The sequence below is a fragment of the Medicago truncatula genome, chromosome 3, assembly GCF_003473485.1.
Source record: "Medicago truncatula cultivar Jemalong A17 chromosome 3, MtrunA17r5.0-ANR, whole genome shotgun sequence".
Classification (NCBI taxonomy): Eukaryota; Viridiplantae; Streptophyta; class Magnoliopsida; order Fabales; family Fabaceae; genus Medicago; species Medicago truncatula.
Window position 1 is genome coordinate 2,341,485 of NC_053044.1, and position 26,373 is coordinate 2,367,857.

The window sequence follows — 26,373 nt, forward strand, 5'->3', positions numbered from 1 at the left end:
TTTTGCTCGTTTTATGTGAAAAAGGTTTTGCCCAAAAAAAAGAAAAAAGTAGGCAATCCACTATATTGGACATGGGAATGTGACAAGAAATTTCATTGTCACGATATTAATTAATAGACAATATATATTTCCCATGCCTACCTAAAAACTTTACGCAAAATACACCATTAATTTCTCTAAATTTTCAGCACTGAAACTTTTCTATTATATCTCTATTCTATACACTGTATACTACTGAATATAACATATTACAGTACAAATTTTGTCACTTGTTTATTGTGAAAACAGACGACAAAAAAAGCGTATAAGAAATCTACATATATATTTTTTTTGGTCAAGTCATTATATATAGTTTTATTGTTTTATTAGTATAATATATATAAAAAAACAAAGTGAACTGAACTGTGTACTATACCAAATTCTCATGTCACTCTAGTAAGTATGTATGCTCTAGTTAGCAACCCATTAGACTTGAATGCCTCGCCTAGGGCTTCATTGGGTCCGATCAACGTTCGACTGTGTTGCCTGATATCCGACATTTAAAGGACTTCTTTAACTAAAAATGATGATTCAACAGAATAGCCTTCTTTGCTGCAAGAATAATATAGCAAAAGTTAATGACAAGCTTACCCAATTTAATGTTCTCACAAGCAACTTATTCTTAACTGATGATGTTGCAACTTTATAGGTTTACGAACATATGCCGTTAGAAGATTAATACAGATGATCACAGCAGTCAAAAAAGTTTCTACTTTTGAGGTTTATCCTTCTTTTCAAGTTTACTTCTTTAGTTAAATTTCATGAAGTTTATCATCCTCTTCAAGTATGTTCCTTATTTAAATATCATACAACGATCAACTTACTCGACACTTCGGCTGCTGCATGTTCTCCAGTAAATCATTAATTTCAAGCTGCTTCATCACTGCAGCGTGCAGCACCTGCAGAAAAAACACAAATTTTAAAAACCACACCATCAGATCAACTTAATCGAAAGACATAGATGAGTGATGAAAGCATAGACAAATACCCTCTTTGTCTTCTCAAGGTCAAACTCAACGGACTTTATTCTATCCAAGGATTCCATAAGCATTTGCTCCTTCTCCAAAGGCATGCCATCGGGTTTGTTGTTGAGTTCATTAAAAACCTTTTCTAGCCTCTGAAGACGTTGTTCACAAGGAAGAATATAATCTCTTTCAGAAGTTGATTCAATAGCTGCGGAATGGTTAATAATGACGCGTTCTGTGGAATTTGATGGGTGAACAATGTTCCGTGTTCTCCAAAATTCAAATCTTAGACTGCAGATGAACGCAGCGAGTCTTTCCATAAAGGATGTCAGCACTTGTGGTACATATAAAAAATTCATTTTCTCTATTTTTTCCTTAATAATGCTAAGCAAATTGCTGACCACAGTACCTGAATGAAAGAAGAAGAAAAAGTTAGTGGGAGCTCAGTAGATAAGGATAAAACAGAAATACTTGTCAATAATGAGTTAAACTTAGCATGAATAGTAGCCATCAAGTATTTCCAACTTCGAAGTCCAAATATGACAAGGGGATATGCACAATTTGGACTCTATACGATATATGAAAGGAACACAAATATAATTGGTTCAAGCCTTCAACAATTTTATAACAATACCTTCTGAATTTGTCCTACAAGCAATATTCTCCATATCATTAGTTTGCAATGACTGCTCTCGAGTAAGGCGATGTTGATCATTTTCAATTACATTCTGAGCTGATAGAGCACTATCATCACAGCTGTAGTAGCCATTCACATCTGGTACCCTGACCTGCAAAAGACAGAGCAGTTAGGTATGATTAAAAGCTCAAGACAACCACACAAAATGCGCATGCCGTGTGTTAAGATAAGAATGAGGATTCTAAAAAACTTACTTCTTCACAAACTGGCGCTAAACGAGGATAACTACATCTCCTTTGTCTGGTAGGAGATGAGTAATCATTAAAATCAGACCCTGATTCTGCTGAAGAGTCACTGCATCGCCCCTGGGAGATAAGAAAATAGTTAAAAAAAACCATAAGATTGTAATTTCTAATGAATGTCTACCTACCATAAGATAGTAAACACTCGTGAAATCCCAACTTTTTCATGACCAAAAGACTTAAACTTGCCTTCAGTGAGTGTAACTGAAAGGAGTCAAAATTGTTCTGTTCATTGGACGCCCTGGTGATTTGCCTCACAAAAGTTGCCTCCGCATTACCTGATAGCTAAAATCAGAATATCTACATTAGTTGGCCAAATGCTAGTTTGACAAGGTATTTCTACACCATACATATTTTCAAAAAGCTGGCGCAATTAAGGGCTAAGAAACAAGATAACAAAGAAACATTACCTTCATGATATCAGGATCATTCCATGGACCCTTGTTAGACCTAAGACATCCACCTTCACTAGGACATTTACATGAACCACCAAGAAAATCGGGCAACTGGCTGTGCAGATTCATTTACAAACTAATCAGTAAGTTAAATAGAAACTAGAATGCAGTATAACAAAGGAACAGAGGCGTACCTAGAGTCAATTACTTCCTGTAATTTATATAGAGATTTCGAGTCAACAATCTGAAAATTAGGGAAATGAATATAAGATCAGTAACCTCGCAAGAAACGAGCATGTTAAATATTGCTGACTGATATGATAGTTATATCCTTCACCTGTATCTTTGCAATAGTTTGGGGATCTATGAACTTCTGTGCAGCAGGCCAAAGCATCTTCCTAAAGCCAGTACCAGCATTGACAATGTACATTTGATGTAATGTCTGCAAATACAAACGGATAATCATCACATAGAAATGAAAAGGGACGCAACAAAAAAGTTTCTTTGGAAACGGACAGGATAAAAACCTCAGGATAGTAACAGCTATCTATTTTAGCCATGGAAGCCAAGAGATTTGCTGCAGTACGTGAGAAATTTTTCATTCCCTGCATCACACATTTCAATTGCAGCTAAAATTTCAGCATAAAAACGTTTCAACAACTTGCAAACAAGGAAATTCTTAAAATTGAGAAACACCAAAGAACCCCCTCACTAGTAACTAAAGAGATTGATTTTTAGGCAGATACCATATTTCATAAAATCCTAAACACATAAACAATCTACTAACAAGCAGCTTAGCAAACTATCCGACACACCGAATGATTAACAGGGTTCACACCTGATATTAGTAATAAGGGTGCTTAACTTATAAAAATTATTAGTGTAACGCAACATACCAAGCCCTGTACATCCAGTATTGTTGTTGTCGAAAAAATCTGTCTCTTTGCTGCAATGGAACATGCTGGAAATTTTTCTTGCAGCGCTCTCTCAAACTCTTGCACATGGTATTTCAAATATCGATCTATTGTGGTGATGTGCATCAAGCGACTTGGATGAGCTTTCCCAAGCCTCTCAATGTAAACCGGCCTACCTTCCTTATCAACTCCATGGTAACCTTGAGGATAATACTGCAATACTTCTTCCAGCTCTTCAAATTCAAAATCCTTCAAGGATAGATAATTCTCGCATTAGAAGAAAATGAAACATGTATAAAGCAAAATTTTCAAATATTACAAAAGTAAAATATTTTGCTCTTATTTGCTTATGCTATCAATAATTATTGGAGGTTTTTTTATCTAACATTCCCCCTCCCGCAAGAGCTATTTATGCTTGATGGTGTGCAAAATGGGAGTAGCAAGCATTGAACTCATAACTACTAGATTATAGTTATAGAGACTTCGGTACTACGACAAATATCAACTCTCTTAAAAGCTTGGGCTGTTAAGGTGGAAACTCGTCAGTGATTTTATATCTAACACACTTCAAGCAACAGTTGTTTTGGAGAAATTTAAATTTTATAAAAATAGGAGGTGGAACTCTTGACCACTTGCTTAGTCATACACTCATACATCCCTAATACCGTATCAACAACCAATTCATGTACAAGTATGAGCTGTGAGGTGGAGGCTAGAGTATCTGCTTTGTTCAAATTAAATAATAAATGTATTGAATTTACGATCGACAAAATCAGAAAAACTGAAGGAATCCTAATTATCCTTCTGTTACACCGAAAGATTCTGTGGCCTAAAGAAAATCTACCTTTTTATGGCTATGACTTAAATTAGTATTATTACCTCAAGAATGGTATCAGTTCCATACTCCTTTCGCCACGTAAGCATTTCTTCCCACATCTCAATTGTTTTCTCAATATTAAAATCTCTAGCTTTAAGAAACCTAGCGGGAAATACAGATTAACAAGAATCAACGTAATGTGAGCGAATAAAAAACCTAACACTTTTTATTTATGACAACACACTTAAAATGCAAGTGAGAATGCCCTTAAACAACAAAAGTGCTAATCCAAAAAACAGTTCTCCAAGGTAGTTTAGTTAAAAATTACGAAATAGTTTGAAAAAAATGAGGAAGTACCTCAGCAATGTATGATAATCATCATGCCTAGAAGGCAAAGATCCCCTTTCGACAAGTCTTTGGCGCAATTCAAGGACTGCGGTCTCCTCACGTGCATCTCTAACATCCTCAATAGCCACTGATGGAACCCTATAGTCAATTTTTCTTTTTCCTCTTTTCTTAAGTGAGTGAGTGAATTTAGAAGAAGCATTCATTGCCTTCTTCCTAAGTGTTCCGATTTTAGAATATTGCCGCCTATCATCTTCCGAATACTCAACATCCAGTCTCCTCTCCCTAATTTCATCATTACTACATTGCCCTTCAAATCCTTTCAACACATTTTAAATACAAATCAGTTTTTTTACCCACACACATACACACACACAAAATCATGCCAATCACAACACACATTTAATTTTAGTTTTTGGTCTGCAGACGAAGTGGCAAACACTGCCTAAAACTCAACCCACAATTACGAGATTCTGGACTCGAACCCAGGTGAAGGTGTCCAGACTAACAATATCAGCATTGCCAGTCGAGCTAGGTCTTACGGACATCATAAACCATAAAATAAAATAAAAAAATTGATTACATTCGAAAGTGATAGATATCAAATAATACCTGACATTTTGGTCCAAATGAAAACCAAAGAAAGTTTATCCTAATTACTGAATCAGGAAATCAAATTCACAGAAAACTCCTTCATTAGTAGCTGCTCCAAAATCTACAACATACAAACAAACAAATAAGTAAAATCCACACCAAATTCCTTCATGAATTCTCCAAATTACATAAAAATAAATAAATAAAATTCACAGCAAATTTGTTCATAAATCACTACTCCAGAGACTAACATATACAAATAAAGTAATTAATTAAATTGATTTAGAAGAAAACAGTAACTTAAATTACATTTTCCTTAATGATGAAAAATATGCTAACTACTAGAATTATCATTATCAAGCTGATTAATCAAAACTAATGCTACATGAATTCTTAAAAAATACATAAAATATACCCAAAAAAAAATAAAAAAATCTCAGTTAATGATTTCATAAATCCAACAGTTGTGAAGCTGTATCATGATCATGATCAGTGATTTGATAAATCTGAAAATAAAATCTAATGCAGAAAATGTTGAAAGAAGAGAGAGAAAGTGAAATTAAACAAAAAGGTGAGATTTGAAAAAACGACTTGCCGTTTGAGACTTTACAAGCTATGATGATGAAGATTGTTGTCGTTTAAACCACTTAGCATTCTCAAGAGTTATCTTTTTATTTTATTCTAATTTATTTTTTGAGGAAAATGCTAATTCAAGTGAGCTCAAGAGAAAGATGTCAAGTTTATAATGAAAAAGGCGTTATGAAATGAATATGAAGAAGAAGAAGAGAGAGGAAGCTTATGTTAATGTTAAATGTCATGGTTTTAGATCATGCTTGTATTTATTTATTCCTTTCTTTACCCAAAAAAGATAACTTAAAACACAGACAAATTTTGTACTTTTTGATGGAAATTAGTCAAAAAAAATTAAACACTTCAATTTTTTTTTTTTTAAGCTTTTAGATTCGGGTTTTACTATAGATCATCCACTAAAAGTCATATTTATCTATGTTTGATAAGCAAAGTTGAAAATTCTTGTCCGACTCTTCACTACTTACTCGTGTTCTCAAAGCCAAATACTTCATGTGTAGGGATTTTTGGATGTCCATCTCGGTCATAATCCAAGCTATACTTGGAGGAGTCTTTGGAGTACTAACATTTACTTACCTTGTATTATAGATGGAAAATTGGTGATGGCTCTAAAATTAATGTGTGGAAAATGCCTTGGCTTCGTAATCTGACTTCTCTCAAGCCCTCCACTCCTCCACCACCCCATTATGAGGAACTCACAGTCAGCCACTTGATGCTTCCAGATATGGCTTCTTAGGACCGTAACTCAGTGCTCTCTATTTTTAATCATTCGGACGCCGCGACCATTCTCTCCGCTCCTCTTTATAACCATCCAAGTGAAGACTGCCGTATATGGAATTCAACAATTAATGGCTCTTATACGGTAAAATTTACGTGCAGAATCTGCATCGATCTCTTGCACGAATCATCTACAACACATCTCACCCCTTCTTGGAAGCTCCTTTGGAATTTAAAGGTCCCATCGAGAGTTTGTTTCTTTCTTTGGCGACTGGCTCATCAAAGTTTGGCTACCTAGTCTAACCTTTTCGTTCGTGGTATTCCTTGTGACGACTCATGTGTATCTTGTAATCTTTTTACGGAGTCACATATGCCCACCTTTTTTATTTGCACTCAGGCCGCAACTTGTTAGGAAATAATTGGCATTGACAGCTTGATCCAGAATATGGTACAAATGACAGATAATTTTACGGCTATGTTATTTGATTTACTTGACAGGTTACCGGAACAACAAAGGCTAACAACTGTCATGACTCTCTGGAGTTTGTGGAAGAGCCGCAATCTAAAGTTATGGGAATCTACTGATACTACCGCTGTTGCCATCGTATCTCGTGCATGTGATGTTCACCGCGAGTGGAGCTGCATGCAAAAGGTGAAATTCACTCAGCCTAACTCGGACATCAACTTCTCATGGACGAAACCTCTAAATGGTACGATCAAGTGCAATGTGGATGCCGCTGTTTTCAACAACAATTCCATGGTAGGGTATGGTATGTGCTTTCGAGATTCATTGGGGCAGCTTTTACTTGAAAAATCAGATTACATGCAAAATTCTGCTACTATTCTTAAGGTGGAAACCATTGGGCTGCTAGAAGCTATGGAGATGGCAATCTCCAATGGCATGCATAATGTTATATTTGAAACTGACAGTAGATCCATGGAGAATGCACTCTACTCTACTACCACTCCCCTCAATGAATTTGGAGACCTTTTGTGATTCAATGTAAAAACATCTTGTTAAGTAATCACGACTTTATGATGTTGTTTGTTAGGAGGCAAGTAAATAAGGTTGCACATAGTATTGTTAGTGCTACCTTATCTCATCTTCTCCTCTTTGTTTTCCATGTTGTTCCCACTACTATGTACTCTTTTATTATAAATTAAATGCAGTAATTTCGCATTTGCTAAAAAAATATACTTATCAACAACCCTTGATTTTTCTTGGATCTCATTACATATGGTTTGCATTGATTATTTTTACCACACACCAAATTATTATTAATAATAATAATAATAATCCCCTCAAAAAAATAGAAATAATCATCATAATAATTCCCATAAAATGATAATAATAATATTTTTTGACAATAATAATAATAATAATAATATTTTTTTCTTTAAAAAAAAAATGAATATGGGAAAGTGCATACTTACCTTTTGGATATATGAGAAGAGAATGAAAAGAGAGACCCAATGGATCACTATGCTCTTTGTCTGATTCTTTTAGCTAATATTCTTTCGTTTTCACTTTTGTTTATTCTTTTTTATTTTTTCATTCATACAAAAGTGAAGGAGTTAGAATTCAAATCTTTATAATGATATTCGGTCTAACAATTTTAACACTTTCATCTTATGATAGGTCTTGTAAACTTAATTACTTTAAGTAAATGTTCATTCAATAGCTGCAATCTTCATTTCTTTTCTTTTTTAATTTTTCCTACTCTTTTTTCTCAATCAACTAGTGAATTTACTTTATCTAAATGTTCATTTAATAATTGCATCGTATAAAATACAAGGCACAAAAATGGAGAGAATCCTTACTCTTTTCACTTTCCAATATGCTAAAAATATCACTGTGGTCCTGTCTAACTTGTGGAATTCATCTCTATAGTTATGAACATAAAACATCCGGTTCACACCAAAACAATCATAATCATCTCATCATATAATAATTTTACTTTAAGAAACTTTAAGTTATTTATTTCAAAATAATACTACCATTATGCCAAATTCTAAATAATAATAGTATTACAACTTTTTTCAAAAGTGTATTATTTTATTATTTTAAAAATTAACATAATTAATGAAATCATATTTTAGGTTTTTAACAAAGTATGTAATATTATTATTTCCATTATTTTGTTCCGTGGATTTTTCTCGTAACTGTTGGTTCAGTTAGTTAAGCTAACAAATATGAGTTTTAAATTAGAGGTATAGCACAACCAAAACAATAATTGACACTTGAGGGTCGGTCATAAAATTTACTATTGTAATTTTAAAGTGTATAGTTAAATTTCTTTAAAAAAAAAAAGTATATAATGAAAATGTATCCAATAAAATTAAAAATCATGTACTATTTTACTTATAAAAACAGTTTTAGTTGTTTTATTTATGTTAGTATTTTTTTAAATAAAGAATTTTTTTTTGAAGGAGTTAGAGAATAAAGATGAAATTCAAATTGGATGAAGGATGGTAAAAAGTTAGTTGGAAGATGAGAACTAATGTGATATTATTATTTGTCTATTGATGTGAACTTTGAAGGTTCCAGCATCTGGCATGACATGAAGCATCCCCCACCGAGTACTCGTGTCATGCCATCTTTGTGTTGTGCTTGCTACTTTATATCTATTTATATAATATAAATAATTAGTAAATTTATCTATTTTTACTTTATCAAATTATTTGTAGATCTTATAAAAAATAAAATATTTGTGGGGGTGACGATGTGTCTACCTTTTCGTTTCTTTCTATTTGTGCTCCTATTACGTGTCCTATTTCATTCCTTTTTAGTCTCGTTCCATGCTGATAATCAATTCCTATTCAAAATAATTGGTTTTTTATTTGACAAAAAAACAGCAACCGACCTTTTCAATTTCATAGATAAAGCAATGTTTAATATTATGCATATTTCTCAAAAAAATGATTGGATATATATTATGCATATTTATAATAAAATAAGTTTAATTATTAGATATTTCTGTTAATACAATAATTAGTAGTGTAATTATGTGAATCAAGATACAACAAAATAAATGTACATTTCTTCTTAAAAAAATAAACAAAATAAATTTACATCACCGAAAAATATAATTGATAGTATTTTTTATACTCTACTTCATCATCACTCGCACATTGCATTTATGTGTTTTTTAATAGACGAAATGATAATAGTTATTAGAAATTTACATGCAAATAGAGGAGTCGGAGTTTGAACTTTGTGTTTAAATCATCGTGATGTTGTCTTTGTTATATATATTGTTCCAAAACAAGAATGTTTTCATTGTCGCTTGCATGCAGGTGGGTGTTTAAGTGTACTCTCAAAATGATAAATGTAATAAACACTCTCTAAACATCATTCTCCTATTAGGTAAAACTCATGTGAATTTCACCATTTTATATGGAATTCATTTCTAAAGTGTGGTACTCTTATGAATTTCACTCAATAAAAAGTAAATGTCGGAGAGAGTGCTTACGATACACCTCTTCTCAAAATATACTAAATCATGTGCTACATTTAGTTGGAGTCACCACCTGCTTTATGTGATACTCACTGGAGTAGTGACACAAATGATAGGCAAACATCTTTATCATATCTAAATTGCATGTCTCAAAGCTAAAATCATGTGCTTCTATGATCACCAATATCAACATGCTGTGCTATGGAATCACTATGTTACTCCACATTAAGAATGAATTATTTCTGTCTTTCACTAGCACACATTCCAATACCCAGAATTTACAATTTCAACACATATGCAGCAAGTGATTTGTTTTTATCCACTATACCACACCATCAGATGAACTTCCCATCACGAATCAATTAAATCCCCATACCACCTAGAACCACATTCCTTCACCAATACTCCCAGCCCCGTCAGTCCATTAATTTGTCTGCTTTGATCACATATACACCACTACTTGTCAAAATGCTTGAATTCAAAATTCTCCATCACCCACCAGCCACATTGTTTCACACACAAGAAAAACTCTATTCATCAGTATCAATCTGCTGCTTCTACCCCCACAACACAGCACTCAGTTTCGTCTCAACACCATACATCCTCCACAAGGACTGAAATCTTCTACTCTATCCCTCCATGCTACCTCAGTCCTTTCCATCAGACTCCCTGCCTCTCTCTCAGGTCCTCCGTCATTAAATACTATCTGTAAAACTTTAGGATTCCACAACGTCAACCGTGTCAAAAATAGTTCACAATTATTTACTGTCAGTGACCCAAATTTGACCATATCAGATTGCATTTACGCATTGCTCTATTAATCTCCCTGTTCTGCTGTATTTGGTATAGGCTTGTACTTAGTTCAACAAATACCAAAACAAGCCATAGGTTTGGGTTACCAACTGAGAAATCGAAAAATATAAAATGGTTTTCTCAGACTTGATGGTAGCAAAAGTAGTAGCATTCACATCCCATCTTTTAATTCCGCAATGTGATCATGTGTTCCATCATACCAATCAAATAATAAAAAAGAAAAATAAAAATACCCATAGTGAAAGAAAAAAAAAAGTGCTTAAATAAAGATAGGTTTATTAACAAACAGATCTTTTGCAACGAGTAAAATTAACATCAAAATCTACAAAACTGGAGAGAAGGCACGGGAATGAGGAGATATGACATACTCTTGGATATACTTCTTAGGATTTGTTGGGTCAGGAATCCAATGAATCTCACTCATGTTTGGTGTCTCAACGTAGGACATAGTAAATTCTCCTATCTTCTCAAGCTTTCCTCTCTTACCTGCCCTTAGAATAAGGTTTCCACGCAGGTAGGAAAAGATACCATTGGTTATATAAACGATGTCACCTGAATCAAAATAATCACATTCATCTCCCCAAAGTTGTAAATGAACTGCAGCTGTTTCATCAGCTACAAGTGCCAAACACTTTTTATTTTGCCCTTCAAGTATTGTCCTCCCTTTCTCCAAAATTATAAATTTAGTTTCTATGTTGTTTTGAGCTGCAGGCACAACGTCTTTGAGAACAATCATCTTCCTGCAAGAACGCACACTTCATTATGCCAAAGTTTAAAAAACTGAACCGGAGATCAAACCAGTGAGGCCTCTAGTTTGTGGTTCAATCGGTTTAACTACGATTGCATAAAAAAAATCAGTTGAACGAATTCACGTGCTTCAAGTGACTATTATATGAAATAGGAACAGGAAATCACATCAACTAAACACGTCAAATATGATTACACAATTGTCAACACACACGATGATATATCAAATATACTCAACAAATAACAAAACTTACCTGTGAGTCAGTGGCGGAGCCAGACAAAAAAGTTTGGGGTGGCTGCTATTAAAAAAACTTGAGGAAAAATCGGGAAAAAATACAAAGAGGTGCCGCCTAAATACGTAACACCAATTCCCCGAGAAAACCCAAAACCAACAATGGCATCAAACAATGAGGCCGAAGTATATACTAGCATAGAGCAAGCATACCCCTACCTCACTCCTGAACTAGCCAAGCATCATTGAAAAGCAACCACCAAAGACAGAAAAACAGCTGCAAGCAGCGCTGATCTGCTACACCAGTAGCACCAAAAAACCAGTAAAAAACTGAAAACAGCAGAAAATAAACTGGCAGTAAGGCACAGACAGCTCCGAATACTAAACCATGATCTCTCCTATGGCTCTTGCTCTAGCTAGTTGTCAAACTCAAAGTTCTTTTCTAAGGTTTCATTTTATCATAAATAACTCTTCTTCTCTTCTCCAACATTAAGCTACAACCACATAGCTATCTTCTTGCTCCAATTTATCTAACATTACATGAAAATATTCACAATTTCAAACAACCATCAAATATACGGCATTTTAACTGCATATCTTCTTGAGTCATCATCCATTCCACTCCATTAGCTTTCAATTTGGAGCAGTTTAAGATGTAAAAAGTTTAGTCCTACATCAATAATACTATATTTCACATAAAATTAATCAGTAGATTCCTCCAAGAATTTACCACAAAGACTTAAACAAGTAATTTCATTAGAAAGTGAAACCATCACTAGGCTATGATTAAAACTATGATTAACAAAAAAATCTTTGTAAAGAGAGTAAAGGTTATGCAATTATGAATTTATCAATTAACAAAGGACAGTGAATATGGTTACGACCAAAGGGGCAAAGAACAACAGTCAACAGGTTTAACAATTAGAGTTGAAAATCAACTAAAGAACTCATGGCAATCAAATAAAGAACATGTAATACAAATCATAATCATAATTGAAGGAAATTACATTCAATTTCACATTACCTTACAAGTTACAACAATTAGGGTTTGTGGAGAGAGATGGAGATAACTCTCTAAACTGAAGAAGGAGGAGAGTAATCGCGGCGGCAGTGATGGATGGAGAAGGAGGAGAGTGGTCGCGGCTCACCGGCGGTGGTGGATCGATTTGCTTTGGTTGGGAGAAGAAAAGGATCGCGTTTCTCACTTGTTCTCAGATGAAAGAGAAACGGGAAGAGGAAATGAGACTGAATAGGAAATATTAGTACTATTGAAGGATATTTTTGTAATTTCCAATATATAAAAAAATTTATTTATTTTTAGAATGGGGTGGCGGTGGCTCCCCCTTGCCACCCCCCAGTTCCGCCACTGCTGTGAGAATGATAACAAAATAAATTAGTTCTCTAGTTTCTCCAATATTCTCTAATTTCCACTCTCCTTTGTGTTGTTGTGCAAAAGACATATCAAGAGTCCTTCCCAAATTTCTATACTCATATAATTGTATGATGGTTCCCTATGCCATTAAGAAAAATAATATATAATAGTATCTCTACATGTGCATGTGTATGTGCATCTATTTTCTAGATAATCAGATCTCAGATTAGAGATGGATAAATAAATCTGAAGAGTCTGGGGAACCTGCAAGTGATGAACTAAGCTTTTTAGGCTGTTTTATCTCATTTGTAAAAATTCATACTTCCAACTCAATTGATCATTTAAAATCTGTCTTCAGTGGTTTACAAGAAAGGATGTATAAGACTATGTTTAACTTCTTGCGTCTACAAACTCAAGGGAAAGTGGGAACATGGTGAGTGTAAATTAAATTCAAGTAGCCATGTAATAATTCTCACACGCAGTACTACTGTGAGAGATAGAACTTATAAATAAATAAAATAGTCTTTTTCTAAAAAAAAAAATTGTATAATATAATTCTTATATTCTTATATATAGTCGTATGTAGAAACTAATCTTATTTTCATTTTGTATTTAATCAAGTCATCTCCTATCTCCTACTTTCCATCTTTTATTTTCTCCATATGTCAAGCCACCCTTCTCTCCCACCCAATCTTTATGATTCTCAAGTTCTCACAATTTATTTTTTCATTCTTCTTAGTTTTACAGGGTTAAACATCTTCCAATTTCTCTTACACTGGTTTCAACATTATGATTTTCAATTAAACAAAACTTAAGGATACTTTCTTTTTAGTCTCCATTCTTCATCAATGAAATGTATCGTCAAGCACATGTAACCTAGATTATGATTTGACGTCCAACAATCAGTTGTCATACAAACATTAATGCTGCATTTTATGAACCAAGCCTTACACTTTTTCTTCTCATCCAAAAATAGTTGGTAACATTCACTTGCAAATAAGACCTTAGACGGCACCAAAAATCTATGTTCTAAAAGAATATTCATCATTCTGCAACTTTACAATATTCCATAATATGTTACAAGTACAAATTTACAATATTCCATAATATGTTACAAGTTCAGCCACAACCCTCCAAGCTTTAACTGTTATAACCCACATAATTTCTTCGGTCTAAAACATCTTCTTTATCTAATCTTTACCACATATCCAAGTGTACCATAAAACACGAAAATGATTATTTTTGCCTTATGTCCCCCTTTGGTAACTACCAAGGGAGAAATGACTCCACACGTTAGATTTCCTAATCTTACTTCCCTCTCCCACAACTGCATTTTCATCACCTTCCTCAGCTATATTTACTACTAGTGTAGTAGTGATACAAATTTGAAGAATTTGTGTTCATCAGAGGGTTTGCATTATCAGTTTTAGTTACCATATCTTTAAGCTATCCAATATTCACTATCAATTTTCTTAACTAAACCTATATACAACAACAACCAATCCTTATACAACTAAGTGGGGTTGGCTTCATGGATCAAACAACGCCATAATGTTCTATCATATATCATTACCCTCTCCGACTCATTAATCTCTAGATCTTTCTTAATAGTTTCTCTTATAGTTTTCCTAGGTCTTTCTCTAGCTTTAGTGATTTGACTACCCTCTATTTGCTCTACTCTCACTACATAATCTATAGATCTTTTCTCTACATGCTCAAACCACGTAAGATGATTTTCCACCATCTTTTCTACGAATGGTGCTACCCCAACACCCTCTCTAATGTTTTCATTTCTAATTCTATCATGTCTAGTCTTACCACACATCCAATGCAACATCCTCATCTCCACTATCCTTATTTTATTCTCGCGTTGATTCTTTACCACCCAACATTTTGTCTCATACAACAATGCTGGTCGTACAACAACTGTATGATAAAATTTTCCTTTCAGTTTGAGTGATAAAATTTCTAAGATAGCTTATAGCTTATACAAAAATAATTAAACTTTTTTTTTTTTTTTCTACACTTAAGCGCTTATTTGAGCTATACGTTGCAAATAAGTTGTTTATCTAAAGAGGGACAAGGTACTTTTTTTCCTTCCCAAATTTGTGTAATAAGATTTAAACAATTTGCAATATATCATGATATAAACAAACAATCACGGGCGAAACAATGAACATTGCTTTCACTAAATTAAAATAGAGATGAGGAAAAAGAAGGAACAGTAATTGAAAGTAATAGCTACAGCTACCTAAAGCTTTTCTGACGACAGAAAGGGAGTAGCTTCACTTCTTTGGGGGTTTCAGTGTCTTCTCGCGGCAGAGCTTGATTGAGGTCTTCTTCTTCTTCTTCTCAGGCCACCGCAACCAAGAATGGATTATAAAATCAAGTATGGGTCGTAATGGTTCTAGAGGACAGGTGAGGTGAGTGACTCAAGTTAGTTAGGAACGTGAAGGGACCAGTTAGAGAAGGAGACACCCTCACCCTACTTGAGTCTGAAAGAGAAGCAAGAAGGTTGCGCTAGAGAAACTCAGGTTTGGTGTGGTACAGCATTCAATAAACAATTGTTTTTTGGGAATTATTTAGTACTTCCTCGTTCAATTTTGAATAAAATTTTACTTTGACTAAAAAAAAAAATATTTCTTTATCTTTTTTATATTTAATCTTTTATATTATAAAATATCAACATTTTTTTTTAAATAGAAAAACTCATAAACGAATTCAAATCTTCATTATACAAATCTTCAAATAATAGATTTAATAATCCATTCTTTTAGAGGGGTGAATCTATTCCATCTTAAAGAAAGTTGTTTGAATCCTAGACTAATAAGCAAAATCAAAATTGTAAACTGATTTAAAAAAAAAACAAAAAAACCGCACTAAACCTAAATAATTGGATGTTTTAAATTTTCTTATTCCATATTCATTTTGTAAAATTAATTGAAACCGTATATATAAATTCTATAGTCATTTTTTTTAGTATGATGAGATATTGTATTAATTTTTATTTTTTTAATAACAAATTAGCAAGTTAAAAGTTATATCAGTAAAGATTCCTGTTTTCTTCTCCCTCTCCAATAAGCCGGCCCTAATTTTTTTTTTATAGGTTTTCTCTTACAGTTTCTTCGTTGAGGGGTGGTTTTGGGTCAATTCTAAACCTGAATCAACCCTCTTCATCTTTTTCTCTCTATTTCAATCTAAATAAGTGATTTTCACATATATCTATATTTTTTTCTTTGTGATTTCATCATCTAAGTGTGGTGGTTTGTTATTCGTTGTCTAGTGCGGCGTTGTTTGATTCATATTGAAATATCGATTATTCAATCAAAGATTTGGGCGTCAACGTTGCAAATTCGGAGGATATGGATATTCCGGTCACTTTAATTTTATCATATATTTTTGTAGGCATTATTAACTTGGATGCTGTGAGTTTGTTCGCAGATTCATCCTTTACGTCTTTAGCGGTGTTAAACGATGTAATCTCTCGATTTGAATGAATGAATATCATTTTGTTTTTGTCAAAAAAAAAAGTTATACTAGTATTTTATCCCTTGTCATGATTTGTACCATGTACTTTAACTCCTTAATTGGATTAGATCAAAATTTTAAACAAATCATCCAAACCAAACCATATTTTGTTTTAATCTTTAGATGAGATTTTTTTTCTTCTCAAAATTGCATCGTGAGCATGGTTGATTAAATTTATACAATAAATACTATCTTAGACTCATGTGTCACATTTGCTCAAAAATAAAAAAGACCCATGTGTCACATTTGCAAAAATAAAAAATTGTACTACAATCAATGAATGAATTAAGGAAGCTGCATCTATATGACTCGAGCATCAGACTTCCCTCAACAAAATGGTTGTCTAACACTTGCTTTGGAATAACTTCTGCTTTTATCTATAACTCTAGTGGTAAGAAATGTTCCATCAGTTGTCAAGTTTTCTTCTTGAAATGGGAAACAAGAAATATCCAATGTCCAGGAGCTTGCTAATAGAGCTGTAGCTAAAACACAACATTACCTATTTGTTTGAACACTTCATATGCTCCTTGGGTTGACCAACCAACATTAGTTGTGAACGATATGTCTGGACGAACCTTAAACTAAAACTTTATCTAATGAAAAAAACATATGCCCTGAATTTTCGTTTTTCAACTAGAAAACGCCTAAATCATGTCTCCAGGTCATGTTAGTTACTTCAGTATGGCCATCACATTTAGGATGATATGTTATGCTCATCCTCAATTGAACTCACTGTCGTTTTAAGATTTTCTGGCATAAATTACTCATGAATGCACGAAAATTGTTGCTCACAGCATGGAATTTCATGCAATTGCACTACTTTTACAAAAATTGCAGGTAAGGAATGAGCAGTAAAATGACATTAGATAGAGATGAAGAGAGAATATTTGCCCAATTTGTCCACAATTACCTAAATAAGCATGTAATAAAATCCACACTGATATAAGCAACAGTTGCAGCAAACATTTAGGTGAAGCTGCCTAGGAGTATTTGTTTTTGTTGGCACACACGACAACCGATCGCAACATTCTACTCAAATAAAATGATTGCACAATTTTGTAGTATTAAATTCCTGAGAGAACTTTTGAATCCATGCAGAATTTAGTGCAAGAACCAGTTTTCCCTTGTGATACAAGTGAGTATGCTCTTGGTATATAATATGAGTGGGAATTGGGATCGTTTTCCATGTCGTCGTTATTTTGCTCAACTCAATACCAACATGATCTGGCCAAAATATCTTATAATTACTTGTATCCCGATGTCTTCTTCCCTTTCCTTGAGAGTGAATCTATCACTCTATTATCTACAATCTTGAAGTCATACCCCCCATCAACTAAGCCACAACCGTTTTGTTGGTTTTGGCCGATCATTCTTCATTCATGTAGAATTTTTAGGCTCCTCTAATCCTAAAATATTGTACATTTCCACCAACCAGATATGGTCTTCAGTGTTGAATGGCCAAAACCAATGTTGTTTTATCTTTTTCACATATCAATTTATTAGAGATTAAAGTTGGAGCTATTGTCTAGCTAAAGTAGGCAATTGGTAGTCTCCCTAGCTGCAATCAAACACCCTTATCTAAAGCATCACTTTCTAAAGTAAGGCAAGGCCAACATTGTTGATGTTGCGAGTGCCTTCTACAACATTCTGAAGGCCTCTTCAACAATTGAGCTCCAACAAAAAAAACTTTCACCTAGTCAGTCAATGCCTAAGCATTCTTATCCTAGTCCTAGTTTTTAACAAATCGACAATAAAAGTCAGCTATTCACAAGAAGCTCCTTGCTTCTTTAACATCCTTGGGAATTGATCACAGTAAAATTTATGCAATTTAATGTGGATCCATAGATACCCCTTCCTAATAGTAAATCATCCTCTTAAAACTACATTTATTTCCATAAGCATAATATTGGTACTGTTGTGATGTTGGAAGGACCGCCTCTAAATCTGCAAATGTGTTGCCTAAGAGTTGTTGAAGATGAGAATATCATTAAAAAAACTAGAACAAACTTGCAAAGATAAGGTTGGAGCATTAGTTAACTCTAAAGCCATAACTATGATGTTTTCAGTATATCATCCTAATGCATTTGAATTTGATAATATACCCAGATCGAAGGTCAATTTTGGATAAAGAGAATTTTCCATTGTAACTCACCGAACATTTGGAATTGGGTGTTGGTCAAGGATTATACACTTGCCATCCTTTTACTTAACCAAGATATCTGGACTAGAAAAAGGGTTGTAACTTGGTTAAAAATTTCTGACTCAACAATTCTGCTACTTCTCAATTCCACTATTTTGGATATGAGGGTAATGGTAGGGTCTCGTATTTATAGGATCGTCGCCAAATTTGAGAGGAATGCGATCTACTCGTCTATTGTGTCTGATAACCCTTTTGGAATAGAGAAAACACCATAGAAGTCAACTGATAGTTCTTGCCGCCCCCACCCACCTACACACCTACATCCTCATGTTACTAAACTTAACTTCACAAATTCAAGGAATAGCTAACTTTGAGTTTCCTTGAAGGCACACTACAACAATATTCTTCATAAAAGTCATGTTGGAAGTGCTCAAGTGATTCCACCCTAGGTTCCAATTCATGCAAACAATTCAGCTAAAAAAAAACTATATACTTTTAGTCATTTTTTCTAACTGATTGCTTACCAGACCTAACTCCGCAATCCTTCTAGAATAATTTTAGTATCGGGGCTTCTAGGTTCCTATCAGGGACACTCCATAAGATCCTCAAAACTATGAAACAAGGTACTGAGAAATGCATAAAAAACTGATTGTATGTAAATAAATAAAATAACAAATCAATAATCTACATTTGCTAATGCAAAATGTCACCCATACATGCAATGCAGAAGACAATATATACAATGCGGGTACAAACCATACATTATATTGCAAAACCATATCAAAACTGTCAAATGCAAACTGAAATATATAATGATAAAATCATAATAATATAGACAGAAACATGTAACCAAACAGCCTAACCAACAAAAAAAAAAACAAATTCACCAAACTCAAGCGGACCATTATACTGTACTATGTGCTACCATCTTTAAACCTGAATGTAAACACACTGCACATAAAACTGACCCTATGGTGCCAGTGCCTCGATCGCAGTTTAGGGCATTTGTTGACAGCATCACCTGTGACAATGGTAAATGCTTTTGTAGAAAATTAACACAATCTCCAAAATCCTCTCACTCGCCCCTTAAAGGGAATTTAGCCCCTTGTTTTGGCCCTTTTCATACCAAGGCTGTTGTGGAAGGGCGAAACAGAACCAGACATGGGGGAACCCTCCTCGCGAAGAGTGCCATTGATCATTGCAAGTTCACGAAGCTGCTGCTTCTTGTAGAAATCATGGGATTCTTCCTGAAAGATAAGACAATAATTCAAACAATTAGATCAAACAGTTTCCCTATCAAGCTGTCCAATCTCATACTGAATTCACAAAAACATACCACAGGCCTGAGCAAATCTTCGAGTATTTCACGCGCCTGCATCAGGCGAGCATCTATTATTTCAGCTGGTAATTCTGCCTCAACCAGAATATGGAGAGGTTCATTCAAATGCTCATAGCCAGGCTTCCCTCTCATCATTTCCTCCTACAAATATGATCAAAATTCGTTTACTATAACTGTCTTACTATCCAAATGAAATCTATATACATTTAGAATAATTATAAGTGATAGATCTCTAGGTGAAATAAATGGAAAATATTCATCAGATGATGGAGAGAACACATTAGTTTGATATTATACAAGAAACACATTAACAATATCTTCTCATGTTCACAGTAAAGTAATTTTATCTCGGTACAAATAACAAAACTAAAAATAATATGTTTATTTTTACCCTGGCTGTATCTTTAATGCTACCGCGACCCCTGATCAAGACACGGCACTCGGTGTTTGCTTCTACACGCTTTAGAGAGTTTCCTCTCGGGCCTAGGAGGCGACCAACAAAGTTAAACTGCAATCAACAAATATCTATTAGATTCTTATGTCGGAAAAAAAAAAATCTAGTGTTCATTAGGGAAGAGATGTGATCCTCCATACATTAGGAAATGAATCCACGGGTATATCCACTCTGATTGTCTTTTTGACAAGAAGACCAGACGAGCTACCTTGTGGACTCAGCCAGCTTGGTGTTGGTGAGGACTGTATCAGACTTGGCATCTGCATGTTTTCATTCTAATGTCAATTACATAAACAGATATGATTGTCTATTTACCGGCATGCAGATGAACATGAATTTACTACTGTATCAGAGGCCACCAAAAAGGTTTGCACTAGCTGATCAAAATTCAGAAAACTACTCATTATTATAAATAAAAAAAATGCGAAGAATAACTAACTATCAACAGCCATAACATAAAAAATGCAAGTTATATCCTAACTATGTCAATGAAAGGATCAGGATGTCAGTAAATGATGGGTCGACATCTGCACTACAGATGATTTTGAACCATGATGGTATAAGATAGTTAACTCATTTCGGAAACTTAGCTAATAACTTAGCTTTGCATTACCTGTACAAAAATATAGAACTACAACCAGTCGAATGAATTTCATGAGTTAGTATAAGATGTAAAATTATGTCAGAATAATTTCTAAAGTACAGAATTAGATGGAAATGAAGTTATGTTAATGGTTAGTATCCGTACTTCTGATTGAAATCGTGATACCCATCCATTTGGATCAAGACCTCCCTTCGAAAACATTCCTCCTGCAGCCAGGGGGCTACCATGTTCAAGCCCACTTTGACCTAAAACTGATGCATTCCCCAAGATTGTCGTAACACGCAAAATTTCTGCTCCAAAAATGTCAGCATTTTCTTAACAAGTTAGCAGTCACTACAAAACCGATAGACAGCTTGGATGTTTGCTGAGTCAGTAAAGAATTATTGCTATCTCTATAAGTTAAAGCTTTTTATGGTAGTACTCGAGGCAGCAAGAAAAAATACATACAGTCAAGTGTCATGTTAATATTTAAATATATCAATAGAATAGACATTATACATAAAAATAAAAGACACTTCCAAGAAATCAGATCAGTGAACCATTGAAACAGTGTATTACAATTACCCAAAATTTAGTTTTAAACATCTTTAAAAAACTTAATGACATTTAAGGACTTGCTTTTACACAAACAGTTCAAATAGCTCGAACAATAACACCACACCATTACAATAACAAAAAGCAGCAATCACATAAACCGGAAGCCGGCAGGAAAATTATCATTCCATTACTTTTTCAGAAGGAAGAAAAACAATTATAATATAGTAAATGGTTTTCACATAGAATCTCTACTGTTCAAAGAAGCAAAAGATGGCATCTAATTTTTTTCATTTTCTTAACATATAAAATATTAACAAAAGAAACACATCACTCAATTAAAAAGGAAAAATAAAGACTTGTGTTCAATTTATAGAACATATCATACCCATCTGATCCAATCAGTGTAAGTTTGCAAGTTGAGGGAGAGGGGGAGGAGGAAATGAAGAAAATGATCGGGAAGGAAAGGGAAGAGGATAAAGGATTAAGTATTGGATGCTTAAAAAATTAAAATCCTTCTAATTTAATGTGTGCATGGATAATAATGCCTGACTTTTAACTATGATTAGGAGAGTAATATGTATAATATTCTAAACCACCTGCCGCTCAATCTTACTCGGTCGATCAAAAAGTCATGTGACTTTCATAACTTGATTAACCAAAGTGTTGTCATGGCCATGGTGGACTGCGGTGGCAGATTTTGAGACAGCTGTCATGGCCAATTTGTGAAGGATGGCAGTGCCCTGGTGTTTTATGGAGGATTTTGGGCTTTCGGCCAGCCACAATCGATAACACTGATTGACCGTGATTAAATTATATTAAGCCTTAAATGGGGTATGATCAGGAATTAAGATAATAGGTTTGTAACGGATTTTCTTAAAGGCGTATAAATAAGCAGTTTTCGCATCAAATTGAACACGATTCTTGCTACTACTGTACTCATCCACACTTCATCCTGTTGTTCCGCCCTCATCCAGGTGCGATCTGTCAGTTCGTTTGTCATCTCTTATTGATTCAGTTACAAACTCACAGGAGCCCTTCAGAGCTCCGACATGCCTCCATCTAGCAGTAATCCGCAGCCCTCAAGGTGACATTGCCGCTAAACCTCTGTTCCCATTCTCTAGTTTCTTTGTCCAATGAAACTAAAGATTCCAAGTGTTTTTCTTTTTTAATGTCAGAAGATGAATTGTTTCGGGTTCTGTTAGAAACCTAATCTCACTTCTCCGTCTTTGGTTTTTCTCTTTTTTCCTTTTGTGTTCTTATTTCATAATTACTATTACATATAAAATACACATCGATATAATATTATCATGATAATAATAATAACAATAATAATAATAATAATAATAATAATAATAATAGAACAATACGTTATGAATAAAAGATTATTAATTATAGAATAAATATCTTAACTTTTACTAGAAATTAAGTGATATACTTATATGTATTAATTATTATGGAGACTCGGGCTTCACCATACATTTTGAGAAGGTAATCAGATCGCTTATTTCTTGGCAAACAGGGAACTCTGGTTAGCATGGTTTCGCCTCCGCCAAAGGTAGGACATTTACTTCTTGCGGATAAAATGGGGGTAGTTCATTTACGGGAGGAGTAGATTTTAATCTACTTTACTTTTTTTCTTTTTATTTTTTCAGTTAGCACCCAGATAACGTTGATTACATCATTAAGTTTTTTACTAAAATAGACTTCTATATTTTTAGTAGGGCTGTATGATCTGCGGCGTTGTGATCACACCATTAACAATCTTTCACTTCTCGCCCGATCCTAAATAGGATCTCGATTTTTTATTACCTTGATCTCAAAAATTCAGTTCGACTTACTCAAGCATGAAACAGATAAATCAATTCACAAAACAAATAAACCAATGCTCACAAGCCATAATATCTTGGTCGATAAACGAACAAACCATACATTGTTATTATTTATTTAGTTTTGAATTTAATTATACAGTTGATGGAACTACATAATTAAATAAAATAAAATCCTTTAACATTTGAAATACAAAATCTTGAACAAATTTATTGATAAAAGTAGTTTCAATTTGCTTATAGAGCAGAGGAGTTGAATCCCATAAACTTCCTTGAATCAAACAAAAATAATTTAATCATACAAAAAATAAGAGCATCTAAAAACAATGAACAGTATTAGATTAGCATACAAACAAGAAAAACACAGGGGAGGGGGTTATACCAGTAACGCTAATTTCACCACTACTTTGACAGTGAATCTAACCTTGGTTTAGCAATCGATAGCAGTGAGGAAGCACGGCCATGAAGGGACTAATCTTCTGACGCTCTCCCAATAACTCACTTAGATATCTGCAAAACAAAAGGAAAAAACCATGCAATGAGAATAGCACATCGCAGCCATCCGTTATTCGCAAATATCAAACGTACACGTAATTAACTCTCAATAATCCACAAAAATTGATTTTTTTTCTATAAATAAACTCGATCATGAACTGCAATTACAGCAAAGAAAAGGGAAGTGCTTTTACATATAATGAATTAGCAATAAAGCCAATTCATCTACAAATTCTCATTTCTCAACCCAAAAAAAAAAACTTCAACTCAACAACAAGATCAACTTATTTTTCACAAAGATCAAGCCATTTATACAAAAAAATCCACAGTAATCTAGACATAGTTACATGAATCAAGTAATATTCAACTCATCCATCGTGATATTTCATAAGCTCTGAAATCAAAATCATCAATGGCATGAACAAGGCATTATTCACCAAAAATTAGATCATGAAATAAAAATGAATAATTTGCATCAAAATGATGATGGATCTGATAAAATCAGTAAAAAAAATCAGATCATGTAATAAAAATCAATAATTGAAGCAATCAAATATAAATCCAACTATAGCAAGCAACAGAAATGAAGAAGGTATGACCCATTTGACCATAGAAAAATTTAAGAAATAACAATAACAAAGGTATAAGCTTTAACATAAAAAATTCAGCTTAACAATTAGAGTAAGATAGATCCTATAAAAATATGAAAAGGGTGAAAGAGAGAAAAGAGATATATACTGATCATGTTCAGAGATGACAGATGAAGCAGGTGAACGAAGACCGGAGAGATGAGGAAGTGACTGTGATGGTGACGGCGGGAAAGCCATGTACCTGCCGGCGCCGGAGGAAGACATCATCGATCACTCTCTCTCTCTCTCTCTCTCTGAGATGGCTTTGGGAGAGAGAGTGTGTGTGTGGTTGGTATGTGTGTGTTTGAGAGAGAAAGAGAGAGAGAGAGAGAGAGAGAGAGAGATTTGTGAGTGAGTGAGGTTTTGTTGTCTTAAAAATGGATGCTTGGGTTTATTCCTTTTATGCATGAATGAATATTTTTACCAGCAGTATATCAAAGTTTAATTTATATAGACCGTCCATGTAAATAAATTTTACATAAACTTTTAATGATATGTTGTCGCATCAATTAAAAAGACACAACACGTCATGTGTTTTGCTTGTCAAAAAACAACCATGTATTTTTAACTCTTAAAACAATATAGTAGACAATACTTGATTAGATGCATGTGTGAATTGATTGTGATGTAGTGACAATGTAATTTTTTTTTATAGGGACAATATAGTATTTTAATTTGTATCTATAATCTTTGTGTTTTCTCTTATTAATATTTAAATTCTTGTTGATGGTTGGGTAGTTGTTAATTATGAAAAGTAACAATATAGTGTGGAGCGATTGATAGGAAATTAACTCTTAACACATGTGGTAATGGTTTTAAACTTATGATCGATATGTTTAGAAGAGAATTTATTAAGATATGTGGGTACTTTAAATGTATCATTGTATTTTGAAGGATTACTTTCTAAACTACGATCGAAAAGATATTATTGGCAATCGAAAAAATAGTTGGTAATTATAATTGATTTATTAAGTGAAATGAATTATAATTACACATTCGCATTTATTGTTTTTATTAAATTAGTATAACTTTTTTAAATTTTAGATTGATATATCTTGGAGCGTACGTCATTGCACCGACAAAGAGAGATATATTCATGGGTGTTGCGTTATGACGTAAGTTAAATGCATATCAAAGTAAAAAATCAAACTTATGAGTTTTTGTTGACGCAATCAAAGTTGTGAGTTAAGTTGAACGAATATGAGGTAAGCTAAATGCATAATCAAAGAGAAATATATCAGTAGATCGTTGCACATACATGCCTTCAGATTTGCAACATTGAAGATCTAGTTATTTGATTTAATTTGTAATTGATTGAAGTTGATATGTCAATCTGAACCAACCGAATACTACACTCGGACAGAAAATCAAGCAATGTCACATCAAGACGACGAAGAAAACAACGCCGCATTGAGAGAACAAAATCACAAGAAAAAAATATGGATAGAAGAAATTAGGGTCGACTCCATTTGTTGGAGGGATAATTGGATTCATGTTAACGATATGATATGTCATTTTGTGAATTGTGATTGATGATCCTTGCTATGTTTAGCATGTTCATTTACGTTGTGTTAATTCTTTCTTTTAAGTTAAGGTGTATTGTAAGTTGGAATGGGTGTCACTGCATACTGCATGAATAGACACGTGCATAGTTTGTTTGATTGCGCTGATTTTGTGAATAAAGAAACGTCATTAAAAGAAAGATAAAGAAGAAATAAGATATATGTCACATTAGAATTATATATGAAATACTAAAGAGAAAAACCTTATGGTTCATCTACCTTTTTCATTTATTCATTTATGTGCAAAGAAAGACGACATATATATGAGTGTGTTTTTCTTTCTTTTTCCGTAACTTTCTTTGGTTATCTAATTGTTTCAACACT

General features: G+C 33.6%; 4 protein-coding genes across 9 annotated transcripts; 1 reads left to right on the forward strand and 3 right to left on the reverse strand.

The window, feature by feature from the left end:
* Positions 1–171: 171 nt before the first annotated feature.
* LOC11422410 (phosphatidylinositol/phosphatidylcholine transfer protein SFH13) lies at positions 172–5,827 on the reverse strand. The gene is made up of 15 exons (XM_039831676.1): positions 5,604–5,827; positions 5,027–5,129; positions 4,427–4,733; positions 4,132–4,231; positions 3,235–3,501; positions 2,866–2,943; positions 2,676–2,780; positions 2,533–2,582; positions 2,354–2,453; positions 2,133–2,228; positions 1,896–2,006; positions 1,639–1,792; positions 1,028–1,413; positions 864–938; positions 172–591 (listed from the first exon to the last, which is right to left on the reverse strand). Exons 2-15 carry the CDS (start codon positions 5,031–5,033, stop codon positions 571–573), a joined length of 1,857 nt encoding a protein of 618 aa, XP_039687610.1. The 5' UTR covers positions 5,034–5,129; positions 5,604–5,827; the 3' UTR covers positions 172–570.
* Positions 5,828–6,758: 931 nt separating this feature from the next.
* On the forward strand, positions 6,759–7,310 carry LOC112419798 (uncharacterized). Its single transcript, XM_024777709.1, has one exon. The coding sequence runs from the start codon at positions 6,759–6,761 to the stop codon at positions 7,308–7,310; it is 552 nt and encodes a 183-aa protein (XP_024633477.1).
* A 3,510-nt stretch (positions 7,311–10,820) lies between these two features.
* Positions 10,821–15,491, reverse strand: LOC11416314 (SOSS complex subunit B homolog). Of its 6 annotated transcripts, XM_024779949.2 has the most exons (4): positions 15,187–15,491; positions 12,588–12,808; positions 11,586–12,093; positions 10,821–11,324 (listed from the first exon to the last, which is right to left on the reverse strand). In XM_024779949.2, exon 4 carries the CDS (start codon positions 11,318–11,320, stop codon positions 10,907–10,909), a length of 414 nt encoding a protein of 137 aa, XP_024635717.1. In that variant the 5' UTR covers positions 11,321–11,324; positions 11,586–12,093; positions 12,588–12,808; positions 15,187–15,491; the 3' UTR covers positions 10,821–10,906. The 6 variants fall into 6 exon arrangements, 4 of the variants coding, with proteins under 4 accessions (XP_024635717.1, XP_024635720.1, XP_003598314.2 ...); XM_024779952.2 differs by lacking the exon at positions 12,588–12,808; XM_003598266.4 differs by lacking the exons at positions 11,586–12,093; positions 15,187–15,491 and having other exon boundaries at positions 12,588–13,463.
* Positions 15,492–19,341: 3,850 nt separating this feature from the next.
* LOC11422411 (KH domain-containing protein At5g56140) lies at positions 19,342–24,870 on the reverse strand. The gene is made up of 7 exons (XM_003598267.4): positions 24,597–24,870; positions 23,788–23,873; positions 21,145–21,290; positions 20,537–20,656; positions 20,334–20,450; positions 19,940–20,083; positions 19,342–19,850 (listed from the first exon to the last, which is right to left on the reverse strand). Exons 1-7 carry the CDS (start codon positions 24,713–24,715, stop codon positions 19,701–19,703), a joined length of 882 nt encoding a protein of 293 aa, XP_003598315.1. The 5' UTR covers positions 24,716–24,870; the 3' UTR covers positions 19,342–19,700.
* Positions 24,871–26,373: the final 1,503 nt, after the last annotated feature.

Excerpts from the sequence above, each read along its gene's own strand:
- LOC11422410 (XM_039831676.1), bottom strand. Across the intron at positions 2,229-2,353 it reads ATGATCCTGATATCATGAAG|CTATCAGGTAATGCGGAGGC; the intron begins GTAATGTTTCTT and ends TTCTGATTTTAG. Across the intron at positions 939-1,027 it reads ACCTTGAGAAGACAAAGAGG|GTGCTGCACGCTGCAGTGAT; the intron begins GTATTTGTCTAT and ends TTTTTTCTGCAG.
- LOC112419798 (XM_024777709.1), top strand. The coding sequence starts at position 6,759 with ATGGTACAAATGACAGATAATTTTACGGCTATGTTATTTGATTTACTT.
- LOC11416314 (XM_024779952.2), bottom strand. The coding sequence starts at position 11,320 with ATGATTGTTCTCAAAGACGTTGTGCCTGCAGCTCAAAACAACATAGAA.
- LOC11422411 (XM_003598267.4), bottom strand. The coding sequence starts at position 24,715 with ATGATGTCTTCCTCCGGCGCCGGCAGGTACATGGCTTTCCCGCCGTCA. Across the intron at positions 23,874-24,596 it reads GTCATCTCTGAACATGATCA|ATATCTAAGTGAGTTATTGG; the intron begins GTATATATCTCT and ends TTTGTTTTGCAG. Across the intron at positions 20,451-20,536 it reads CCGTGGATTCATTTCCTAAT|TTTAACTTTGTTGGTCGCCT; the intron begins GTATGGAGGATC and ends TGTTGATTGCAG.